This window comes from Macrobrachium rosenbergii, chromosome 30, assembly GCF_040412425.1.
Source record: "Macrobrachium rosenbergii isolate ZJJX-2024 chromosome 30, ASM4041242v1, whole genome shotgun sequence".
NCBI classification, from domain to species: domain Eukaryota; kingdom Metazoa; phylum Arthropoda; class Malacostraca; order Decapoda; family Palaemonidae; genus Macrobrachium; species Macrobrachium rosenbergii.
In genome coordinates, this window is record NC_089770.1 from 13,574,040 (window position 1) to 13,590,706 (window position 16,667).

General features: G+C 38.0%; 1 protein-coding gene across 3 annotated transcripts in view; it reads right to left on the reverse strand.

Moving 5' to 3' along the window:
- LOC136855050 (protein Aster-B-like) overlaps nt 1-16,667 on the reverse strand; it is a 71,215-nt gene that overhangs the window by 51,272 nt on the left and 3,276 nt on the right. The window contains exons 1-5 of one of the 3 annotated variants that reach the window (XM_067131817.1): nt 14,990-15,387; nt 4,232-4,789; nt 1,163-1,337; nt 970-1,017; nt 245-491 (exon numbers count right to left, since the gene is read on the reverse strand). In XM_067131817.1, the coding sequence (XP_066987918.1) occupies nt 245-491; nt 970-1,017; nt 1,163-1,337; nt 4,232-4,789; nt 14,990-15,204 (1,243 nt within the window). In that variant the 5' untranslated portion in view covers nt 15,205-15,387. Of the gene's footprint in view, nt 1-244; nt 492-969; nt 1,018-1,162; nt 1,338-4,231; nt 4,790-14,989; nt 15,388-16,667 lie in introns of those variants that run through there. The other 2 variants (XM_067131819.1, XM_067131818.1) reach the window with 2 other exon arrangements.

A 16,667-nucleotide genomic window follows, 5' to 3' on the forward strand; every position in this document is an offset into this window, starting at 1 on the left:
ATACAAATGTGATGAAATTCTCAAATTTTGATATTAAAGGCAAAAGGCTAATTAATAAAAAAATGTTTATAATCAAAAACTAACGTCAATGAAAAACAAGACAAGATGGGGCAAGGATTATCAACATTACTGTGTACAATTATTATTCAAAGTCATAAATCCATCACTTTTAATTACTGCATTAAGAACTAACTTCAAAATGATTCAGAGAAACAAAATTTCAGCTGTGTGATCAACAACTCACCAACAATAAGCCTCTCATCAGATGGTAGGTCCTTGAATAATCTTTTGAGGTCTTCAGATCTGCTTTTATAAGTTGGGTTAAGCATTTTGTACCAAGCCTTGTTGCTCTTCTTGTCACTTGACTTGGAATCACGTGACTCTTTCCTCTCTCGTTCTTTGATAACCACTCCATTAATACTACTGCCAATCTCTGGGGTACGAGGGGCTTCAACTGATCTGCTGGATTCTGACGACCTACTCACGGAGTCCTGGAAGTTTTGAGAACAAGTTTGAAAACTATACATCAGGCCAAACCTTAAGTGGGCAATGGTTATTTAAACATTTACTATTTATGTCACACATGAACTTCTGAGCAAGCTTCCACAGAACTGAATACATGTATCTACAGGCAAACAGATATTTGGAGCAAGGTAAAGCTCAAGAATTTGAAATGCAAAGGACCTTTAGTAGATTCTGCGCTGTGCCAATTATGAATCAACTATCAGTTAATACTTTTGGATCCCAGGAAGAGTCCCCAAAACTTCTCTGTGGCAAAGTATACTCTGACTAATTACAGGTATACCAATGTTTTTATTTTATCCTTTCCTGTAAATTTTAACTTCATGGTATAGCACTGTTCATGATATTTTGAAGATGAAAACTTGTAATTTATTTTGGCATGTTCAAAAATGTTAGACTACAAAAACAAAGACGTCAACATGACAAGTTGAAGTTAGCCAAAATTACCTTCAGATAGATGTCATTTGCAGTCATCAAATTCCCATAGGTTGACATCTGCAAGATTGCAAATGACATAAGCATAACCACAAAGAGTTTAAGCAAAACAACAGCACATGTAGACGCTGACAGTAACCCAAATTACGCAACATATTGTTATACTGCTGATTTAAAAATAGTAAATACGTATTGCTGTACCTACCAGCTTTTCACCAGACACGTTATCAGAGATTTCCACAAAAGATGGTTCTACGCTGCCTTCTCTTGAGATAAAGCTGTAAGAGTCATTCCTCATCACTTTATCATCGCTGCTATCACAGGAAGTCTGTCTGTTTCTTAAGGTGGGGCTCGGATTTGGGCTTGGTGCAGGACTTTGGCTAATAAGGGAGAGAGTTTGAATTAAACACAGTAACAAAAAGGAGGCAGAAGGTAAAATTTCTCTTAATACTGAAGAGTCTACTGTCAACTAAGCTGCAGTATTTAGATAAACAAACCTTCATGGTTTATATACTACTTTCACATTCATTGCAAACATCTTCATGCAACTGCAATACCATACAATAAAGAGAAATGTTTTAATGATACAATAAAGCTGAGAATAAGGACATATACTTTAAGACTACTGCCCCTACCTGGTGAAATAAATAAATGTTATCAACCATGCAACATGGAATTTCTTAGGTTATAAACAAACCAATGTTACAAAAAATTAAAATGTAAAACCCTTGTTAAGAGAAAACAAATTTCCACACAATAAGTAGGAGGAGGATGCGCTGAGTGAGACACAACCTTAAAAGAATTTTAATAAAAATCAGGGAAGGTCTGCCAATCACTGCAATGCATTATATAAATGCTCTGTTGAAATGAATAAAGTATTTTCACAACAGTGTGATTTCACTCAAATGAAACTCACTCAGTGGTGCGTAACACTCAAAAGTGTCTTGTGAAAGTCACAAGCATCAGGACAAAATGATATCCTTTGAAATTTCACACGATCAAATACAGTTCAAAAACAGTAAGTGACAGCATGTTAGTAGCAACACAAAAATAAGACGTGTAATGTTAGAGTTGTCTCTTGAAAGTTTAAGTTTCTGGCTGTACAAACCAATTTTTAACACCTATTATATGATGCTGACTAATAAGGTAGACCATTCTAAATGGGTGAGAAAAATATCATGGCAATCACAAGCAACTTACCAAGAAAAGCACATTACTGTATTGTATTCTCATGCACACCACCCATTACAGTACTGTACATGGAAAAACATAAAATATACAAATGACAGAAAAAAATGACTAACAGTTACTAGATGCTTGGCAAGGTAAAACTACAGGAAACATTTTCAAGAGAAAAGCATATAACAAGACACAGATCCCTTATCATTTAACACGTGCATAATTAAAACAATGTTACTTGATTGCCTTTCGTCAAATGTAAGAGGGAAATATGGTAACATCAATCATACAATGAGACATGGAACTGAAGGATTATGAATTGTTTAATCAAGTGACAGCAAGCCTTGCAGACCTGGGATAAAAGTATAAAATGGAACCAAACACAAAAAAAGCTTCACCCAGAAGCAGTGTTCCTCCATTTACTGTGCTCTAGCTGCATAACCAAAGGTGATACCCCACAATTAATACCACCCGTTTCTTTGCGGTCTCCTTTCTTTGCCAGCACCATACACAGTAAAAGCTAACGTAAATCACTTGGGTTTGTTTGTGGTGAAAGAACACATCTTCACAGAGAAGAGAGAAAATCAAATCACCACAAAAAGCTATGCAAGACAACTGACAGAAATGTTTAACGACATGACCAAGTCACATTTTGGACTCTCATTTGATTCTCTCTTCAGATATGTTCTTGAATGACAAGTGATGAAATAGGAACAAGGTAAAGTTAAAGAAGAGGGACGTTTAGGCAGGGGAAACAACAAAAGAAACAGACGAACAGTAAACAACAGAAAGCAATGCAGCTGGGGCTATGAAGGAACACGGCAAAGAACCCTCAGTACTGTCTACAGTGTGCTACTCAAGACACACTGCAGATGGCACCTATTAATGGCCAAAGAGACTGAAAAAGGAGAAAAAGCATGAGGTGTTCAATCATCAGTAAGTTCTATAACTACTCAATTGCAGAGGCACAAACTGTGGAGTGGATTGTCTGAAGCTTCAAAACAACCTAGTTGTGGCAATTCACACTAAACCATGGTGTTGCATAGCAGATCTCTAGATATGTGGGCACAAGAACAATTTCATGACAACAAAGCTTTGCATTATAGTAATTTGAAATTGCAGTACATATTAATAAATATTTTGCACATGAAATTCTAGTTCAAAGCATACATGATTTATCATAAAAAAAACCTTTCTAATGCTATTAATGATTTCATATGTACTCTGAAAAAGTATTCAGTCTTTCTGTCACCTTACAAAACATTTTAAAAACTCGAGCTTCATGGATGCAATGCATTCTTTACCAATGTCTATTTTCATTGATCTAGGGAGTTAAGAGAGACTAATCAAATTCAAACTGTCTTATTTACCTCTGTAACCTGACTATGAAAAGTCCCTCTGACACTTGACACTCACAGCAGATTTTACTTGTGATGTGACAAAGGTTTACTTAAGTCTTAGGGTGGGGAGCAGAGTAAGGAACTTTCTGTATACAATTAGCCAATATTTACCAAATGTCAAAACTGTAAAACCCATTACTGTTCTCTCACACTGTAACAAAATACTGCTCTACACTCCTGTAACTGTTGTGATGCGTATAACCGCAAACAATAAGGTTTTCACTAACTTCACAGTGACTGAAATTTTATAAAATCTCCAGGAACAGCTTAGGGTTTTCAACTGGCCATTCGTCTTTTTTTTTTTCTCACGTGGCCATTTCAATCTTTCTTTTTCAGTAGGAATTTCACTGAATCCTTCCACCTACAATCAGGCATAGTAAACAGAGAGCTTCTGTTATGCTAATATGAGGCAAGAAACAACAGCACCAACGCCAACAAAAGGGAACCTAACAGTGCGCCTCACTCACTGGCTATAAAAAACATGGCAGTTTGAATTCTTAACTATATCTAACCCACTGAGACCAATGAGAGAAGACATCTGTGAAGCAATAACTTGAAGTCCATAAAGGTCACAAAAGTACAAAACTCAGAAGACCACCAAAGGTATTTGTTCCACATTGCTTAGCTATTCAACAATAGAACATAAGAATAAATAATAAGGCAACATAAAAATAAAGTGATGTAAAACTAGTTACCTGAATCTGCCTTCTCCATTTTCTGTAGGTGTCGGCAAGGTGACTTGGGTAATGGGAGGTATCCCAGACAAGTCAAGTGGTGCAACTCCTCCCACAGAGTTGCAACGAGCAAGACCTGCCTCTCCACCACACACAGGCGTACTCGTTGGGTGTGAGCTGACGGCGTCAGTGTTTTGTGGGAAACCGATATTTGTGTAACTTGTATTTGTGTGTGAATCTGACATGGCCAAACTGGATGACGATGGAGGTAACTGAGTAACAACGTGAGCAGAGGAGGTGGTAGAGGCAGCTGACGATGAGGATGAGGATGAAGTGGAAGCTATGGTGGAGGTAGAAACAGCAGGGGTGGCATTGGACATGCTCTGAGAGACAGCAGCGTTAGTGTTGGTGTTGGCAAGAGGGTAAGCTGACACAGAGTTCACCAGACGATGGCCGTTGTTAGACACCTTGGGCGCTTGATTGTTGTCTCCTTCTTCGCCTTCATTTGTATCCCCAGATGGAGCCACAGTCATCTTAGCTCCTCTGCTGGACATAAATATATCCTCTGCTGACTTCCATCTGAAAACAGAAAAGCATTAAAAGTTACGAAAAATCCCGGTAATACTTTCAGTGCACCATAAACAGAAAGCAATTGTGACCCAAACATCCAAATTTCATAGTAACCAATCAATAACTTTGCATCTGCTTGGTCACCTTTTACAGGTATATAAAAAATCTTCGGAACATTCACGCAGTTTTGAAATGTCATACTGCACACTGCAGAGTTCTTTCACAATCCCTTACTCTTATAAAGGACACATTCATGGTCTTTAAATATCCCAGACACTGCATTTTTGGGGGTTTAACAGACAGAACAGTAGTATCTTAGTGTATAAGCCAACTGGATCCACAGTTTGTAAGTCACTGTACTCGGAGCTAAAGCCAATGGGTACATTGAAAAAAAATTGGGGGTCTAACCATATCTGTCTAAGTACAAATGATGTAACACAAAATTATTTATAAGAGATATCTTTCTCTGAAAAATGAAGACTTGCCTTAGGCATTTCAAAATACAGTAATAGTTTTATGGGGAACTAGGGCAATCTATTACAGTTACTATATACAGTACAAAAATTCCCAATTGTATAAAAAAGACCCTTGCCACACCAATAAGGATTTTAGCTATTCAAATACTCCGAATTCCAGCAAACTGTATTTTCTGTATGTGTACAGTAGAATTTAAGTTGGATTGATAAGCGACAGATATATGCAATCATGATAATCACCACCGCAAAGGTTGTCTAATTACAATAATTACTAGTTAATTACTGATAATCTGCTTTAGGGGATGAGTTCAGTGTCTGACACTGCCACTCCCAGCAACATTTATGAATGCAAAAATAACCTAAAGAGTAAGTTACCAAAAACTTTGATTAGAAATCTCATACTAATTAAGATATGTTTGAAACAAAATGTGTTGTGATACAATCACTGTAGACTAGTCTATACGTTAATTTAGCTCTACACTATCGCAATCTACCTATGCTTAAGTTACATTAATAAGCCCGCTAACTAAGGTTAAACTATCTTCCGCAGCACAATGAAGGCCAGCCTTCCTTAGGCCTGAACTACTGGTACTTGTGGTTAGCCTAGCATTAGCCTGTAGTTATTAACATCTACTAGCAATTTGAATAATATTGCTCTCTATATGAATACCATATAGGGCGAGTTGACCCACAGGTACGCACAAATTCATGGTTATTTTCCTTCTCAAGACTGTGCCCGCCCCACAATGTACATGGGGAATGTGATATTTGGTCACTACATGAATAAAAGATTGAAGTCTCATGTAATGTAAAGACATTATAAATAATGTATCTCAATAAAATGCTAAGAAAAGATTGGTGGATACCTATTATGACGGGTTGTCCAATGTGTACGCAACTCTGTCCAATAGGTACTCACTGAACTATAACTCACAAGGTATTAAAGCTACATTAGTCTCCTTTGCACATTTTACACATCATTCTCTTCTTTAATTACTCATATATCATTTAGGATGGATTTACAGCATTTTTATAATCTCCAAACAAGGTAAAAGGAAAAAGGTAATAAAAATGACATATTTATAAGAAAATAAAGTTTTATATATACTTACCTAGTAATTACTTAGCTAAGAGTTTCTAACTCGACGGCAGCTTCAATTTTGAAATTTGCGGTAGTGATAGTCTTTTGTTTATGTAGGTGACTAACCTTGCCCACTTTCAGGGTAAAAGGGAGAAACAACTAAGCCAAGAGCTTTACTTTTGTTTATGCTCTAAAGTCCATGTGAGGGGAGGAGGGAAGGCTCCATTCATAATTACTGGGTAAGTATATATAAAACTTTATTTCACTATAAAAATTATTATAATATTTTTATATAGGTACAGTAACTTACCCAGTAATTACTTAGCTGAATCCACGTTGAAGGAGTGGGATTCATGGACATCTTGTACTTTAAACATTAATAATGATGATGAAATGAGAACAGAATAAACAGGCTTAGCATTGAAACATTGCTTGTGTTTCTTACCTGGTGAGAGAGCTGCGCAGGTGGATACTGCCTCTGGTTGGCACTCATCTCCACCAAGTAGCGGAGTGGCAGTATAGCCAGGGTCACCTCTACTGAAGTGAGTGACTTCGTAGCAGAGAAGTACTCCGATCGCTAACGAAGTATGAAGTAAACTTTACAGCGAAGGAATCTCCGATCATTTACAAAGCCAACAATAAAATGCCCCTGCCCAAGACACAGTACAATAAAAAAGAAAACCAGAGAAATAGTCACCTACACCACACATAAAAAGCACATATATAAATAAATAACCACCACCCTACAGAGAAAAATCTGGTGGGCACACTAGGTATCTTGTACCCTCCAGGCTCCCCATAAACTCAACACCTTGTCAAGGCGAAGAAAAATGGAGAAAGTGTTGCTTCTTACATTCCCTTCCCGAACACAATGCCAGCCACAGACAACGGTCCAAGTGTACTGTAATCTTTGTACGTTGTCTCTACGTCCCGCAAATAATGCATAGCAAAAACAGACCTACATTTCCAGAATGTAGTCTGTAAGATCGAAGTGAGAGAGAGATTATGCTTAAAAACAACTGATGTAGCCATTGCTCTCACGTTGTGTGCTCTAACCTTAAGCCCAGGGAGAATGTTCTCTCCGATTTGAGTGTGCACTTCAAGGATCAGGTCTCTTATGAAAAAAGATAAAGCGTTTTTAGACATAGGTCTGGACGGGTTCTTAACCGAACACTAAAGATTCCTTGCTGGGCCTCTAATCCTCTCTGTCCTCTTGATGTAATATTTAAGCGCTCTTACTGGGCACAGACTTCTCTCCTCTTCCTCTGGACCCAGGATGTTCAATAAACCTTTAATAGCAAAAGAATGAGGCCATGGCTGTGAAGGATTCTTGTTTTTTGCCAAGAAGCCAAGGGTAAGGGAACAAGCCAAGGGTAAGGGAACAGACAGCGTCACCTTGAGAAAAACCTATCCTTCCATCTATTGCATGCAGTTTGCTCACTCTTCTCACAGTGGCTAGAGCAACCAGAAAAATAGTCTTCTTAGTCAGATCCTTCAACCATGATGAAATCATGGGTTCGAATCATGAGTCAGAGAGCCACTTGAGAACTACATCTAATGACCAAGGGCATACCTCCTCCTTGTCAACCTTGGACGTGTTGAAAGACTTAATAAGATCTGAGATGTCCTGGTTGGAAAGAAATGTCTAAACTTCTGTGTCTACAGACTGAGCTAAGCATAGCCCTACAGTAAACTCCCTGTATTTGTTGGGGGTGCATACCACACCCCTGTGAATAGCTAAAATCCGCGAATACTAAAAACCCCTCTAAAAACACTTAGAACTGCCTATTTTGATAGTTCAAACACAAAAAAACCCTCTAAAAATGCCTATACCTGAGTATTTTAATAGTTTTATCACAAAAAGTGCATTATTCATGAAAATATGAAAATACAGTAATTAGTGAATATTTCTAAGTGAAAAATACCATGAATGGGCAAATTTTCCGCAAATAATGTGTATATACGTTCCGCAGACAAATCAGCGAATAGGTGAGTCCGCAAATCGTGAGACCGTGAATACGGGGGGTTTACTGTATATCCTTTTATTGTAGACAAAGAAAGGCCCCTGGTGGCTCTCAAGTAAAGAAGAAAGTCCACCATGGTTATAGTGAACTTTTTAGGAAAGATATTTGTCTTCTTAGACCAAATCAATCTGCCCACTTAAGCTGTTGGAGCTTTGTTAATAGAGATATAATCTACATTTGCAATAGCCTCTGCCAGCTCTTGAAAAACCTTTAACTGCAAGAGTTACGATAAGTCGGAAACCCTGTCAGACCAAAGTGAGCGTGTCCCAATAAAATTTCCTGTAATGGGGTTGTCTGAGTGGACTTGGGATTGCTGGAAGAGGTGTAAGAATCTACTAGCGGTTCGAAGCTCCAGGAGCCACCTTTCTCTGCCAGGCCTCAATGTCATCCTGGTGCTTTGGGTGCAATGGGAGCTTTCAGAACCTCCCTCACCATCCCGAGCGGAGAATGCGCATATCAGTCTGACCAATTCTGCATCATCATCTGTCGTCCAGGCTTGTGGGTCCAGAAGCGGTGGTAGGAAAGGGAGGGGTAGTTTCTCGGTGTTGCGACAAATCCGCCATCAGTTCTACACAACTTCCACAGGTCGGAACATACCGACGGTCAGGGCCTCTCTGTCGGAGAATTCGTTTGTGACGACCGGTTCATCTCTGCCAATACGTTGTATTTCCCTGAATGACCACGTTAACAGATGGGTCGGTTCTGCCAAAGAAGTTGCGACTCTGGCAGTCTCGCAAGGTGAGAATGAGTGAGTCCCCCTTGAGTGTATATAAGCTGGCTGTTGTAAGGTCCGCATAATTGCCATAATTATTCCCATTTTAAAAATGTTGCAGTCCCACCACTGGGTGGTTTTCAGTTACTTGATGTTTATATGAAGATCTTTCTCCTGTTGGGTCCAAACTCTCGAAACTTCTTTTCCCTCCAGGAGAGCTCCTCAACCTATGTCCAACACGTCAGAGAAGAAGTCTAGGTCAGGGTTCACTAACGCAAGAGACTTTCCCTCTGAAAGTCTGCTTGCGGAGTTCCACCAACGCAGGTCCTCCTTTGTCTCTTGCATTATTGGAAAATATATAAGTCACAATCTCTCTTACTGATCCAACTGACTCTTAAAAAGAATTGTAGAGCCTCATACCCAACTTCACAACCTCTGGCTATTGATTGATGACAGAGTGCCCAGAGACTCATCCATTGGTGGCTGAACACTTCTGTAGGGAAAGGAAAAGGTTGACTTTCTTGAGACAGGCTTCTATCCTTTTTGGGGGAGGGAGAAGACTGAAAATTCTGAGAGTCGATCTTCATCCCCAAACATAGAATCTGTTGAGAAGAAGTGTTGGGATTTTTGAAGGTTCAACAGCAAACCTAGATCCCTTGTCAAAAGCAAAGTCCTCTGAAGGTCCTCCATGCACCTCTCTCTCGTGGGCAAACATATCAACCAATCGTCCAAGTATAGGGAAATGTTCACTTCCAGGAGGTGAAGCCAACTGGCTAATGGGGCGAGAACTCAGGTGAAAACCTGTGGTGCTGTTGACAGGCCGAAACATAGCACTTGAAACTGGAAAACTTGATTTCCCGAAACGAATCTCAGATACTTCCTTGAGTCTTGCTGGATGGGGATGTGAAAGTAAGCGTCTCTCATATCGAGAGATATCATCCAGTCCCTCGACGAATGGATGATAGGACAGACTGGACTGTTTCCATATGAAACTTCGTTTTTGCTACATAAAAGTTCAGCACACTCACATTGAGTACTGGTCTCCATCCTCTTGTGGCTTTTGGCACTACAAAAAGCCTGTTGTAAAAACCCTTGGGGCCGATATTCTCCACTACTTCTATCGCCTTCTTCTTGAGGGGAGACAACACTTCTTCCGAGAGGGCTAAATACTTCATTGATCCTACAGAGTACTCCATCAATTCGACGGGAGAGCTGGATAAGGGAGGTTTCCCTTTGAAGGGGATAGAATACCCTTCCCTTAATACTTCTATCGCCCATTGATCTGCTCCTTTCATTCTCCAACTTTCCCAAAAATGTTGGAGTCTGGCTCACACAGGCACATGAAGGACTGAAGACTCACTTGCAGGTTGTACAGTAGGTTTGGTGGAGGGTCTCTTGGACGCATGCGCGGCGAAACATACAGTAGTTCGCAGTCTTGACTGTGATCTCTGTCTGCCGCCTCCCCGGGGCTGGGGGAGTATGGCAGTGACCTTAGCCTAGGAGCGTCAGTGGGACAGGTAACACCACCTCCACAAGCACATCACTAGAACACTGTGCACTAAATTTGTCCACGAGGACACGCATTGAATCACCCAACTGTGCCACTGTGTTAGCAAGATTATCAAACTTATTGACGTTTGATTCGAGACTGGCATAGCGATCCGGGTCGGGAACGAAGGAACCAGGAGCCGAGATCGGTGGTGCAGAAGGGAGAGAAGGAATATTAACCTTACTAGATTCCTGAGTCACGTCTAGAGTTGCGAATTTAACCTCAGGTCTAGCAGCTGCTTTTCTCTTACGATCCCTTTCTAACTCTGGATAGGTGAGAAGTTAAAGTCTTCCACTTTCTTTTGTCCCATTCACAGCATTCCTCATAAGTCAAGTCAATTGAACAAACTTGTCCTCTGCACGTTGTACATAGGGTGTGTGAATCGTAATATGCCTTGGTCAATCGAGTATTGCGACCTCGGCTACAATACCTAATACTCGATGAGCTGGAATCTGACATAATTACTAGCTAACAGAGCAAAAAAATTAAGTCAGTCTCCTAAGAGAACAATACAGTAGTCAAAATCTATAAAAGTACTACTGTATATATATCAGTCAAACAATACAAATCCGAAGGCTACTGAGCCAAAAATACATCACCAAAAGGTAAGAATTTCAAGCCAAAAGCCAAAATCAAGCTGCTTCTTGTGTTGCTGGTAAGCCAGCAGAAACAAAAGTGAAGCTCTTGGCTTAGTTGTTTCTCCCTTTCACCCAAAAAGTGGGAGAGGTTAGTCACCTTGTCGAACTAGAAACTCTTAGCCAGGTGATTTCTGGGTAAGTTACTTATATAAAAACCTTTTTCCTTTTACTACATTTCCCTCTTTAATCAATGACTTCCTGGCATATGTTAATGAAAACAAATGAACTTAATAACTACTGGAAAACACCTTCACATATCAAAATGAAAATAAAAAACAGTAAAATAAACTGGTTTTTATTTGGCAAATTTTATGACAAAATGCTATTGCGGTATCATTGTTTTTGCATTAGCACCACTTCAGTATTTACTCAACTGACAAATGAGATTAATCTTTCTCACTGAAAAAAAAACTAGAAAAAAGTTACTAAACTATTAAGCTTGTTAATGCGGCATATGACCCTCGCCTAACTCCTGCCTAAAAATGAACACTGTCTGCTAAACGGAGTAGTATATTTAGAGTACAGTATAGTAGATCTACCTGGCCTATCATAAGTAAAAAAAATGTATTGACATATTTGCCTTGAGTGAAAAAATAGAAAAAACACATACTGACACACATACCCATAGTAAAAAAAATATTTTTAAACAATTCAAGATCTTTTGATAATAAAATCAGCTTGCAAATACTCTTAAGACTGTTGTTAGCAAATATGGAATTGACTCACAAAATAACAAACAAATACAGTTATGTGTTTGCTTACTTTTCTGTCTTTTAAAGCAGCTTCAATTACAGCAGGTTTTTTTTTTGTTTCTGTTTGTTGCATTTTTGCTGAGAAGTTGGCATTTTAGACCTATTAAATTATGTTTTCCGCTAAATCAGAAGTTTATATTTTGTAATGGAAAAAAAATGTGAAGACCAATAGGGACGCAGTGTATGGTGCCTTGTAGGTACTTGCGTAAAATTTGTTTCCTTTTTGCTGTGAAGTTGACATTTTAGACATATTGTATTATGTTTCCCGTAATGAAAAAATAGTTTATACTTTGTACTGGAAAAAAATATGAAGGCCACTAGGTACGCAGTGTGTGGTGCCCTAAAAGTACTTGTGTATGTATAAGGCATCATACATTGCTTACAATTTGGACCAGTCATGGGGTAAAATGACTGGGACAGTACTCCAAAAAGTTTCACAGAAAAGTGGTCTATATTCTCCCTGCAAATAGAGGCAGCCTTAAATTGTCTTGCATTGTGGTTTAGGACTTTCTGGCAGGCCTTTTAAATTTTGCGTACATATTGGACTTGTGTTTATGTCCAATACGTACGTACGCACCCGTCTCAAATTTTTCTTTCAGCTTGGAAAATTATTGATGCTTATTTATATTGCATCTCATCATCAAATCAACCTGCAAACAGGTAAGAAACGTAATATAAAAAGAAACATTAATAATCCTGTTTTTTTTTTCACTTTTTGTTCTTTTTCTTTTCGTAATTTGTTTATTAAAGGGAAACACAACTGTATAATCCTGTTTAACAAAAGAGCCATGTTATGACACTAAGAATGAAAATTTAAGTGTTATCACATTCTGTGGAGACATTTCTAAATGCTCAATGCGTACATATTGGTCTCATGTGTACTCACTGGTTACCTTACCCTGATAGTGATAGTTTTTCCTTTCTCAATAGGCCAGACAAGGGTAAATAGTTACCCAAACTGATGAGGTGTGCTTGAATAGTACATACTATCATTAAAATACATTTAAATATACCAAAAATGGCAGATTATACATGCTTTACTTATACGACACACCTAGACATTTTACACTCCAATTCCGGCCAGTCCTATGGGAGCTGTGATTTGGCTTAGTGGTCGGATAAACGATTTTTCATAACTAACTAGCTGCAATTCCCCAAATGAGGAATTAAGGGTGGAATTTTGTTGACACACAGGATACTGTATTGGTAAAACCCTGAGACATAAGGTTTTCCTTTGCCAATTCTGTGAATAAAATTTCAGACCTCTGAAGAACTTGTAGAAATCGTATTCCTAATCAGAGCATATTGTTAGTAAAATTTGGATCAGCCAGTCCATGAATGGTAACTTTTGGCAAATTTGTAGACCTCAGTATGAAAAGTAATTTATAGATAGTAAGAATATCAGTACAATACTACCTAAATAATTCCAGAAATAACTACTATATATTTAATCTTTGTTAGTGCAAAGTGCAGTGTGTTTCACTTGAAAGCCAGTTCATAAAACTGTACACAAAACACTACATAATTATTCTGTCTTTCCCATACTTTTTACTATGGTACTATAAATATATTTTATGTAAAAATGCAATGACCTAACTATATTTATGAAAATAACAACAGCACACGACATTTACCAACTAAAAACCACCATCTGTTGTCCTTTCTTAGTATGACTTGGCTTTCCTTTTGTACAGCTTCTATATAACTTCTTGTCAGTGGGTAGAAAAGCAAATTAATAACTGCACAGATTTGGAGTCGTATATAGTATATGAATTCCAGTAATTAAATTTATAAATGGGTGATACATTTAACATTCACAGTACGATTGAAAGATGTCTTATACTGACATTTGTTCTTGTGCAAGTTTCTTGAGCCCAATATAACCTATAATGTGGCTTGAAAATGTTACCTGTCTTAGTTTCATTACATTTAGTATTATACAAAAGCATTCACAGTCAATTCATCTCAAACAGGCTATTTGAATTATGTAATTCTTCACACAACAGTCACATGCTATGCAATATCATATATGCATACCACAGTTTCATTTGTGAAGATGAAATAACTATGGTAATCACAGATACAAGAAATTCAGTTCATTCCACTTCGTCCAATTTTGATGACCCAAGTTTCTCTTGGCCTAGAATGTAAGCTATGTTTGCAAAATATAATTTTATGACATACCAAATATAATATTAAGTATTGCCTACCGACAAAGTTCACTTACAACTGCAATTAGTCTGGCAGTGTGAAGACTCATTCAGTAATCACATGGTAGGAATACATGAAGAATCATTAAGTAAAATCACACAGTAGGAATACATGACAAGTTGATTTAGTTACATAACCTGGTGAGCCAACGATTATGTTCATCAATGATTTCATACTATAGAAACCATGCTGGATTCAAATTTCATTCTACTGCTATTTCTCTATAACTTCACACAGCATTGCAAATTTGGTATTATTTTACTGTAAACTATAACTTAATATTGGAGTTTTTATGCTGAGATTTTATGCTTAGTACGCAAATTACCCATAAATCTGTCTAAAACTTACTGTTACCAAGATATATACCGTCTTTTTTTTGTTTTACCATCCATTCCAATGGGGCTGGTATGGAACACAGCGCTCACGGGAGTGGTGTTGGTATTACATAAAACTTTACCGCAAAAGAACACTGAAAACACATTAAAATATGTTTTAATGTTTTCAAGTCCAAAATGTGATGTTGTTTTGAAGTAAAATTTTACCACAAAGTCTCCAGGGTATTGGCTTGTCTATGGCACTGAGTGCACCTACAACAGTCTTATAAGATCTAGCCTGATTTTATTATTATTATTTTTAGGCACAATATTAAATAAAAAGGTTAATCAATAATGTGCCTTGGGCAAACTCGCCTAAACAGCTGATCAAACTCAAACGGAAACTTTTGGGTGAAAATATCTCAAGGCAAGGTTTGCCTACCCACACTTACTGGAGACTGGCATTGGCATTAGACGTCAAGTGATTGTGGAGGAAAGACTTGGAATGTTGCGGCTGCTTGCTGTGACCCGTCTGTCCCTGGTGGTGCTGGTCGGCGTCACAGCTGATGGACCTGTCGTACAAATTACCAGTTACGAGTGAGGAAGGGGTCAAGGGTTGCTTAGCCCCCGGAGTGCCACTCGAAGAACTTGTTGTTCTCTCCATCATTTTTTGGCGGACTTTGACGGTATTCTATTCGATTTCAATCAACTTTCCGATACATAAGAGCGATTTTCGACTCTTACACCTCGCCGCCGTACACCATTTTCAGGGAATTTAATCAACCAATTGCTTGATTTGACAGAACAACAAATTGTCAACAAACGTCAGCTGGGAAATGGAGAAATCGTTATTATCACCGCAGAGCTACCCACGGATTAAAATCACGTTTGTTTAAGTAAAGTCTTTCTATTCTTTCAAGCAGCTTTTTTATTATAATTATATTTTATGAATATAATCATAAATTAACTTTTAATAAAACATGAAAATTATACTATGCCAGATTGAATAATATAGGGGCCTCAGTGAAAATAACTCACTCCGTATACCTATCTAAAATGAAATTAGAATTTAAATACTTTTAAACCTGTTGGTGATTAAAAAAATATTAATACAAAAATACTGTCTGTTAAATTTAAAATTATGCGATGACCTTATATAATTCCCGAGATGACTTTTAATAGCTGGCGTTCTGTTTTGCAGACGTCATATAGGTACTTGCCTTGGTGTTATTGATTTAGTTATTTACTCACTCTGCATCAAGCTTACGTTTATTACAACACAGATAAATTATAAATAGAATTTTCATCTACTTATTAGCAACATCTCTTCGCTTTTCGTACTATTACCCTCATCTTGTTTTATTCACAGACGCACATGCGTCCAAATTTCAGTGAAGTAAACTTTTTAAGGTGACAAGGCAGCAACTCTCGGTAAGCTATATATCTTATTTTGTATTAAATACTTTTATTATTTGTAAGTGTTTTCCGTTTGGCGCGAAGGTAGAGATCACTCAAGTTACAGTGCCTTCGAGAAATGTTTCATATAATGGTGGGAAATGCGAAAAATGGATGTTAGCTGATGATCAGCTGTTTAACGGTGGATATTATTGGAATCTCAGCTGTTTACAGTGGAGGCAGTGTTGACAACTTACAAGCGAATTTTGGCGCTAGTGGTTCTGGCTCTATTCGGCTCTCTTCGCTAGATAGTGGAGGTGAAAAACCCTTGAGGAATTTCAGGATTCTTTTTTGTCACGTTATTGATTTGTTTAGGAGTGACGTTATAATTCCACGAAGGAAACAACTGGGGAATGTTTTATATACATAATAGATAGAAGAATACGCCTTATGTACTTTTTATTTCATTAATTATTATTATAAAGGACAATATTACCGTAATTCTGGCTTCGTCACGGAAAGCAACAAAATTTCATGCGGTGCATATATACTAAAATCAGGTGTAACCTTAAGAAAGGCTGATTAAGAGAGCTATTGCTAACAGACAGATGAACAAAAAGTGGTGCCCGCCTGTTGGACTTAGTGAGGCCTGGTAGGAGGGGTCTCCGAAAAATGAATTTGGGATGTAGGTCTAGAGTATGGTAATAAACTGTAGCCAAGGACGCTGTCTGATAT